Here is a 9972-nt window from a genome sequence, read left to right as displayed (position 1 = left end):
AAGTTTATTGCTTGCGAAATTCCTAGAAAGGTTAGGGGAGAGGACCGGAGACATAGAAAGGAGCTGAGGTTCAGGGACTCAGCACGGTTTTGGGACGTTACCGGACCTAGAGGGAAAGGTTTTGTCTTGGAGGAGTTCGGAAAGCTGGCGATCCGACAAGTCCTGGGTACAGAGAGAACGCTGCCCTTCGCCTCGGCTTGGAACTTAGCAGAGCCAGGGGAAGGCTTCGCGCAACCTGCCGCAGGGGCGGCTCCGAGGCAAAGCCCGCGGGGCGCGCCCTCGCCCCACCCCGGGAGCGCCGGGGCCGCGCAAGGCGGGGCGGGGCCGGGCTGGGGGCGGGGCTTCGAGTCAGCCCCGCCCCGCCCCGCCACCCCGCGGGTCACAATATAGGGTTAGGGAGGCCGGCGGGCGGGGCTCGGCGGGGGAGGAGTCGCCGGGCGGGGGAGGTGACGGCGGTTGGGGGAGGGGAGGAGGAGTCGAGGAGGGAGGAGAACAGCGCCATTCCAGCCCGCGGCTCCCTCCGTCCCTTCTCCCTTCCCCGCAGTGGCCCGCGAGCCTCCAGCGAAGGAGCGCGCGCGCGTGACGCGGCCCGGCTTGCTCGCGCCCTCTCGCGCCCCAGCGTCCGCCGCCCGCTCATGGCCCGGGCCTCGGCGGACGAGCCGCGCTGAGGCGGGCCGCGCGAAGTCGTGGGGCCGCCGCCGTGGCCCTCGCTGTCCGCGCCTCGCCGCCAGCCCGCGGTGCCCGCGCACGCCGGCCGCCATCGCCTTCGCGCCTGGCTGGCGGGGGCGCTGTACTCCCCGGCGGTCCGCGCCGTTCCCTGGAGCTCGGCAGAGCGCGGCTGCCAGGGCCGGCGGAGGCGCGAGGAGCCGCACGCCGCCGCCCGTGTCGCCGCCGGCACCGCGGGGGCCATGACCGTGGAGCAGAATGTGCTGCAGCAGAGCGCGGCGCAGAAGGTGAGGCGAGCCCGGGAGCCGGCGCGGCCCGGTCCCGCTCCTCCTTCCGACGTGCCGCCCTCACCCGCTCCCGGCCTTCCCCCTCCGCCCCTCGGGCCTCCGCTGCCCCGCGCTTGCTCCCCGCCGCCCACCGTCCCTGCCTGTCGCCTTTGGGGGCGTCGCGCCCTGTGCGAGGTTGCGTGTGGGAAGTGGGGTGTAGTTAGTGGGTTTCAAGCCACTTCCTTGTTTTCCCGTAGCAGACAGTGCTGGCTGTGTATTGAGAGCGACCCTCACATTCCTACACTCCTCTGTAGGGCTTCGGAATTAAACTTTATTCACCGCCTCCTTCCTTTAGAAAACGGAGTAGCCAGTTGTCATCCTTCCCGAACACAATTTGTATTTCGAAGGTGGGAGCATTCCAGGCCTGCTAGTTGGCAAAAGGGTCTCCTTTGACTTGAACTGCCTGCCTGGCGGGGCAGGTACATTTACCAGGTGGCCTCTGTGGAAGTAGAGGGTTTGGTTGGTTCCTTTTCCTTTCTGTGTTTCTTTTTCTTTCTTTCTGAATATAGAAACTGCCTCTAAGAAAGGAAACCTTCCTGGCCATGTTTATTCCAGGAATCTTTTGTCCCCTCAGTTTGACCTTATTCCCTCCTTCACCCTTTACTCCTGACTCGGTCACACATTCAAGTGGTCACTCTCTTCAACAAAGTAAAATAAAATCTGCGTGAGGCTTCACATCCTTTATAGCGAGTGGTGAGAGAGGTTCCTTTTAGTCGAGATTTCCTTTCAGAATCTCAAGTGCACGATCATGGCTTGCACCATATCCTGAAGAGTTGTTGGCCATGACTTAATTGTATTTATTTATTTATTTATTTTTTGGCCTTGTCATTTTGTGAAAAGCATGTTGGGCAAAAAGAAAACATTGCTTTAGTCGTTTTGAAATTTGGGGGATAGCTAGGGTTTACCGCGAGCTGCTCCCAAAGCTGTGTTTGGTTTATCTGGGTGAGTAATGAATGCCCCACCCTATTGTAGTTTTGGCGTAGTTTGTATCCTACCTGGGCTTGATTTTCGAATAAGGCCTGCTGCTCTCAAAGGAACTGTGTGTATACTCACTGTCTGCTAAGTTTCTGCTTTGTCCGCTAAGTTTTTGCTTTGAGATTATTTTTAGAATTCTATGATAGTACTTGAGGTAATTGAAGATGCTCAAGAATTTTGGAAAGCAGGGATCGTGTGCATTGTTATTTTAGGCACTTTGGGAAAGTTGTTTCTGGAACTCCTGGTGTGTTAGTTAACTGTTACTGGTCAATTGGGAAGATTGTTGCAGACTGCAGTTCATTTACAGTGAAATGATTCTAGATTTAATAATGGGAGTTTAGAACAGTTTATCTCCTAATCCTTTCTATTCTACTTTGAATTCCTTAGACTTTACTTTTTGATGTTGAGTATGTGACAAAGTGTTAATACTTAGAGCAGGATCTTGTGTTCATATGTATGCTAAGCAGTATTTAATAGGTTTGGTATAATTTTTGTTTATAGTTCTCCTCAGTGTTGCATATTAAAGCCTATTTGTTTCAAAGTTGGACATTTCAAAGTGGCTCCTACTTTTCACATCTTTTAAGTTTGAACTGTGGCAAGAAGTCTGTCAGTTTTTTTTTTTTTTTAATTGATTTTGACTAAAGTACTTCTTTAGCATAGACTCAGGTAGTGCAGATCTTCCTGGTTCAGAGGTTTATGCATAAAATTGTGGAATCAAGAATCAAATTATTGCAAGTGATCTTGGCCATCAAATCCAATTTACTAGTTTAATGAACTCCCTCCTTACACAAAGGGAATAGTTGTTAATCCACAATATTACCATTATGATGCTATTTTTAGTGTGTGTGTTAGATCATTTTAGTGATATAGGGGAATTTTGGGGGGGGCAATATTATGCATTTATTTTTATACTTCTATAGTGGTATTTATGTGTGTGTGTGTGTGTGTGTGTTTTAAAGAAACAATGTGTTTGCTTTTCACATTAATAAACTATTACTTTGTTATTCATGGTAGAACTATTTAAAAATATTTACATAGTTATAAATACTTTAAACCATCCACTATAAACGAATAGATAGATTTAAATTCACCAAATTAGTAACTAGGAAGTGGACTTCAAGCTAGTAACTAGGAAGTGAACTTCATACTTTAGAAGAAACAAAAGTGAAACTCTTTGTTTTCACTTAGAAACTTTATGAATTATCAGGAAAGCAAGAAGTGTCTAGTTGCATAACCAAAATTTCAGCCTATTTTCTGCTTTCCTTAAAAAGTTATGTGATTGCACATGTATATTTGTTTTATGTATATAGTTCTATTCCAGTAGTTGGAACAGTTTGCTTTATTTTCAGGATTCTTTTTTTTCTTTCAAAAGGATGATTAGTAATCTTTTTTTTCTTTTTAATAGCACAACACAGAGCTTTCATCTATCTTTTGTTCACCTGCAAAGTAGCTTATCACAGTATAGGACCAGGGGCTGTCTTTTCCTCTGATGTGTTCTTTGCTTGATTGCTGAAGTTTATGAAATGATGTGGAGTGATGAGATGTAGTAAAAACTGCAGAAAGCTTTTTTGAGCTTTAGGTGATACAGGTGAGATGGTCAGTGATAGATTAGCTGTAGTTAGGGGCACCTGGATGGCTCAGTTGGTTGAGTGTTGGACTCTTGATTTTGGCTCAGGTCATGATCTCGTGGTTCATGAGATTAAGCCCTGTATGGGGCTCTGTGCTGGCAGTGCAGAACCTGTTTGGAATTCTGTCTCCCTCTCCCCCCTCTCCCCCCCTCTCCCCCCTCTTCCCCCTCTCTCCCCCCCCTCCCCCCCTCCCCCCTCTCTCCTCCTCTCCCCCCCTCTCCCCCTCTCTCCCCCTGTCCCTCCCCCTCTCCCCCCTCTCCCCCCTCTCCTCCCTCTCCCCCCTCTCCTCCCTCTCCCCCCTCTCCTCCCTCTCCTCTCCCTCCTCTTCCTCCTCTCCCTCCTCTCCCTCCTCTCCCTCCTCTCCCTCTCCCCTCCTCTCTCCCTCCCTCTCCCCTCCTCTCTCCCTCCCTCTCCCCTCCTCTCTCCCTCCCTCTCCCCTCCTCTCCCTCCCTCTCCCTCCCTCTCCCTCCCTCTCCCCCTCTGCCCCTCTCTCCCCCTCTCTCCCCCTCTCTCTCTCCCCCTCTCTCCCCCTCTCTCCCCCTCTCTCCCCCTCTCTCCCCCTCTCTCCCCCTCTCTCCCCCTCTCCCCCTCTCTCCCCCTCTCTCCTCCTCTCCCCCCCTCTCCCCCTCTCCCTCCCTCTCTCCCCCTCTACCTCTCTCTCCCTCCCCCACCTCGCGCTCTCTTTGTCTCTGAAAAACAAATAAACATTTTTTAAAACAATTAGCTAGGGGCGCCTGGGTGGCTCAGTCGGTTAAGCCTCCCACTTCGGCTCAGGTCATGATCTCATGGTTTCTGAGTTCAAGCCCCGCATAGGGCTCTGTGCTGACAGCTCAGCCTGGAGCCTGCTTCAGACTCTGTGCCTCCCTCTCTCTCTGCCCCTCTCCTGCTCATGCTCTGTCACTTTGTCTCAAAAATAAATAAAAAACATTAAAAAAAATTTTTTTAAATATTTAAAAAATAAAATAAGATTAGAGATAGTTAAATCCTGTGCATAATTTTGGTTTTGAACATATACCTTCAGTATTTGTGCTTGATATTTACCTAAATGTAGGATCCTTAGATCTCAAAAATCTGATACATACATAGATTCAAGTCCTAAATGAGGGATCTTGAGGGCAGCGATAGAAAGCTTCCTCCTAGGGACCAAATTGATTTATAGAGTGAAGTGAGCTGGATGCTATTTACATTAAGTACATTCTTCTGAGTTGAATAAAATATAAGATTGATAGGGCAGGTATTTTGCCTATTTTGTTTTACCCTAGAACTTAGAATGTTTCTTGCACACAGTAGGTTTCAGTAAATATTTGATGAGTGAAGTAATGAGTGAATGTTTTCTAAAAGAAATGCAAATTCAGTAGTTATTTTAGTTTCTTAATGGAATCTCGAGATTTAATTATTGAGAAACCGTGGACAACTGTGGAATATAGGCTGTGTAGTGAAAAGACCATAGAGTGTGGGTTAGGTCTAAATCACCTTTCTGTGACCTTGGGCAAGTCATTAAGTGACTCTGAATCTTCCATTAAAGACTTAAAGTTAGTATGATTAGACGTGAGCAACTCTTTTAGATCCTGAGTGTTTGGTGGAGGTAAGCATGCATTTATTTCTGGACAGGGAGGACAAAAACGAAATGTTAGAGGATGGAGGCAGAAGGAATTTAATGGGTCAGCAGTCAACTTTCACTTAATTACAGAGGGGTGTTAGGTGGGAAAGATGTCATAGATCAACCAAATTAAGAGTTAAAGCAAAACTTGGAAAAATAATACAAACTGAATGCAGGGTAAATATTTTAGTTAAATTAGTATTTTCTAATTTAGCTATCATTTAAAGTCATGAAAATATAGTACAGCATTTCAAGGGACAGTTAACATTATGTAAATCACTGTAAACATTACATAAAAGGGATATTCTTTAGTACTAAATAATTGGTTATGTTGTTATTAGCACAAGACTTGGTTTGGGCAAAGAAACAGGATCCAGGTACTTACTCCCTTCTTATTCTTTCTCTTTCTCACCTAATTTTGATTTGTATCCAGCATTGGATAACATTGTATCCAGCTGCCTTAATGAATTTCATCAGTTTCAATAAATATTCTGTTGATTTTCTTTAATATTCTATGTTTATAGTTATATCATTTGCAAGTAATTATCATTCTGACCTATTCCTTGTTAATACTCATACTTTTATTTTCATTGTTATTGCTTTAGCTAATATTACAGAATACTGTTAGGATTAATGTTAGTTTCTGTTATGTATTGTTTCATTATGATGTGGAGATTTCCTTATAGCCCTCTAAGTTTTTTAAATGTTTTGAAAACAGATTTTGATTTTTTTATCAAATGCCTTTTCCTTTTTCCTTTTGCAATTACCTATGTGATAATTTGTGTGTCAGTAGTAAAAACGACTGTAATAGATAACATATGTGAAATATGATATATGTTTCTATGTTAAGGAATTGTGCTTGGAGTTTTAAAAACTTTTTATTCATTAATTTTTTTCCAAACACATTATTAGGTGAGCACAATTGTTTTTTTTTCCCCCTGAATGTTGTGGTTGAGGAAAGAGTATTAGGAAAGAACTAAAACAACATTTCATTGCTAGTATGTGTTGGGGTGGAATTTAAATTCATGGTCATTGCAGGCAGGTTATGAGCCTGCATTCGTAACCATTATGCTATATTGCTTTCTGGTAAAATTTAATTTAGTCATGATGCCTCCAAATTCGATATACTAAATTTTAATCTGGAATTTAGTATCGATATTCTTAGATGAGATTGGTTACACAGTTTGCTTTTCTGCATATGGGCTATCGGGGTAAGGTTAGCTTATAAAATCATTAGAAAGTTTGTTGAGTTTTCCTATGCTTTTGGAATTGTTTAGTGTAGGGTTAGGTTAAATCATTCAAAATTGTTGGGTTTTAGCCATTTTTTATTGTTAAATCTAAGTACTTGTTACTTTGAAGGTTTGATGAATATGACTATAGCAGGCAGACCATTTTATTTAGAACAAGTTTTAGATAAGCCTTCCAAATTTTGACTATTACCTTTTAGGTTTCTACCTCTTCCAGCATCAATTCCAGCATCAATTTTAAAAATGTTTATTGATTTAGGTTTGATTTCATTTAGATGTATATGTGTACGTATGTACAGGTCTGATTTTTTTCTTAAATCTGGCTGTGTAGACAGATCCTTTTCTCACTCCTGTTTGTTTTGTTTTAGTCTCAGTTTTGCCAGATGTTGATCTATTTCACTGCTCTTTCAAAATCCACTTCTTTGTTTCCTTTATAAGCTCTGTTTTATCTTCTAATTCATTAATTTTTGCTTTTTGTCTTAAGTATTTTCCACCTTTCTCCTTTTTTTTTTTGGAGGTTATTATTGCTCTTTTTATACTTGGTGAGTTTCTAATAGAGTAATAATGACAGGTATTTTGGACTGTTGGTTTTCTTTGCTTGAGATTTGACTTCATTTTCTTTAAAAGTTTTTGTTTTTTGTTTTTTTGTTGTATGTCTCAAGATGTTGCATTTTTTTTAAGTTTATTTATTTATTTTGAGAGAGAGAGCATGAGTAGGGGAGAGGCAGAGAGGGAGAAAGAGAGGATCCCAAGCAGGCTCCACATTGTCAGCACAGAGCCTGATGCGGGGCTTGATCCCACGAACTAGAGATTATGACCTGAGCTGAAACCAAGAGTTGGGTGCTTAAGGGACTAGACCACCCAGGTGTCTCAATGTTGCATTTTTTAAGTTGTTGATTTTTAGTTTGAATATGCTGTTTAAACAAGATGATTTGTAATAGTTTTAGAAATTAAGATTTTTGTATGACTAAGTACATGAGGTATTAATGAGCATATGAAAAGGATGTGTATTTGAAAGTTACAGAGTTCTATGTTGATATATTCAATGTACACATAGTGTGGTTTGAGTATTTCGTGTTTTTTCCTTGTGTCTTAATTCTGAGAGATGTTGAGGTACTTTTAATATAATTTCATCAGATTCTTTTTATTTCTAATATATCTGAATCCAAACTTGTGTGCTTTTGCTAGTCTTTTAATACAATTTCATATGATAACTCATGAATTTTTTGTCATCTGAGTTTCTATTGTTTTCCCCACCCAGCTTTGATGGCTTGATAAGTTTTCATTCTATCACCCTCCCTCTCCCCCTTGCCTCTTATATCCTCTATGATTGGGAAATCTTTCTCATTTCTGCCCTTTGTTTATTTTAGAAAGTAGGAACATGAGCAGGGGAGAGACAGAGGGAGAGAGAGAGCCCCATGTGCCCTACCTAGCGAGGAGCCCCAAGTGGGGCATGATCTTTTGACCATGAGATAATGACCTGAACTGAAATCAAGAATTGGATGCTCAACTGACTAAGCCACCCAGGTGCCCCTCATTTCTGCTCTTTTAATTTTAAATATATATTTAAACATAGTTTTCTGATGGTGCCAAAATGAATAGTTTTCTCTGTTTTCCTCTGTCCTCAATAAAATAGGCTTTTTCACATATTTTTATGTATAGTATTCCTGATTTTGTTGGGATAATATGGAATTGTAATTCTAAATAATGGCATCTTAAATTTCTTAAGATATACCTTACATCAAAAGTATTACTTGCGTTATAGACACATTAGTAGCCAATTAGTTTTTAAAAATTAGTTATTTATATCCTTTGGTGTTATATGCAAGTGGTGAATCTTTGGGTTCTACTTCTGAAACCAGTACTACACTGTATATTAACTAACTTGAACTTAAATACATTAAAAAAAAACAATGAAGAATTTTTAAAAAATTCGGTATTTAATATTAACTAGGTTTTTCTGTAAAATATAATACCGTTTGGTGTTACTCTACCAAAGTAGATAAGTTGTAGATAAGTTGTTAGTTAACTTTTTTTTTTTAAATTTTATTTCAATTCAAGTTAGTTAACATACAGTGGACCCAATGGTTTCAGGAGTAGAATTTAGCACCTGATATATGGGATATAGCATTCGTATCCAAAATCTACAAAGAATGTATCAAACTCAACACCCAGAAAACAAATAATTCAATTAAGAAATCACTTACATATCACTTACATATAACACCTAGTGCTCATGTCAACAAATGCCCTCCTTAATGCCCATCACCCATTTAGCTCGTCCTCTCACCCACCTCCTCTCCAGCAACCCTGTGTGTTCTCTGTATTTAAGAGTCTTTTATGGTTTGCCTCCCTCTCTGTATCTTATTTTTGCTTCCCTTCCACCCGTTCATCTGTTTAGTTTCTTAAGTTCCACATATGAGTGAAATAATGTGATATTTATCTTTCTCTGATTTATTTAGCTTGGCATAATTCATTCTAGTTCCATTCATGTTGTTACACATGGCAAGATTTCATTCTTTTTTGTCACCAAGTAATATTCCATTGTATATACGTACCATATCTTCTTTATCCATTTGTCAGTTGATGGACATTTGGGCTCTTTCCATAGTTTGGCTATTGTTGATAGTGCTGCTGTAAACACTGGGGTGCATGTACTTCTTCAAATCAGCATTTTTGTATCCTTTGGATAAATACCTAGTAGTGCAATTGCTGGGTCATAGGGTAAGTTCTATTTCTAATTTTTTGAGGAACCTCCACATTAGTTTCCAGAGTGGCTGCACCAGTTTGCATTCCCAGTTTGCACTAGGGTTCCCCTTTCTCTGCATCCTTGCCAACATCTGTTGTTTCTTGTGTTGTTGATTTTAGCCTTTCTGACAGGTGTGAGAGGGTGTATCATTGTGGTTTTGACACGTATTTCCCTGATGATGAGTGATGTTGAACATTTTTTTATGTGTCTGTTATCCGTCTGGATGCCTTCTTTGGAAAAGTGTTCTTTTGCTCATTTCTTAACTGAATTATTTGTTTTTTGGGTGTTGAGTTTGATACGTTCTTTGTAGATTTTGGATACTAACGCTATATCCCATATATCAGGTGCAAATAACTTCTGTTGGTTGTCTTGTAGTTTTGTTGATTGTTTCCTTCACTGTGCAGAAGTTTTTTATCTTGATGAGGTCCCAATAGTTCATTTTTGAAGTTATTAGTTAACTATCTGTAAGCTTGTAAGATTTCCCCTTTGGTTTTAGAAACCAGAAATTTTACATGTGTGTGTTCCTTCTTAACAGTCCTGCCTAGGAATTTTGATCTGAAAAGCTTCATGTTCTTAGGGAAAAGATATACATTCTAAAATTATCAATTCTACTCAATTCCTTCCCCCCCCCCGCCCTCCTTCCATAACTGAATTGTTTGAATATTCGATACCATTCATCTCTCTTATTTGCTATAAATTTCATTTTATAATTTCTTTCACTCCTTTTTGTTCTATATGCTGAGATAAATTTTTAGTTAGATTGTACAAATTATTATTTTTG

General features: G+C 41.3%; 1 protein-coding gene across 1 annotated transcript in view; it reads left to right on the top strand.

The window, feature by feature from the left end:
* The first annotated feature begins 812 nt into the window (after positions 1 to 812).
* Positions 813 to 9972, top strand: part of USP25 (ubiquitin specific peptidase 25) — a 149249-nt gene continuing 140089 nt past the window's right edge. The window contains exon 1 of the mRNA XM_042956096.1: positions 813 to 953. Within this exon, the coding sequence (XP_042812030.1) occupies positions 909 to 953 (45 nt within the window). The 5' untranslated portion in view covers positions 813 to 908. The remainder of the gene's footprint in view (positions 954 to 9972) is intronic.

This window comes from Panthera leo, chromosome C2 (genome assembly GCF_018350215.1).
Source record: "Panthera leo isolate Ple1 chromosome C2, P.leo_Ple1_pat1.1, whole genome shotgun sequence".
Classification (NCBI taxonomy): Eukaryota; Metazoa; Chordata; class Mammalia; order Carnivora; family Felidae; genus Panthera; species Panthera leo.
Note: the sequence above shows the minus strand (reverse complement) of the source record. Positions and strands in the feature narration are given on the sequence as shown.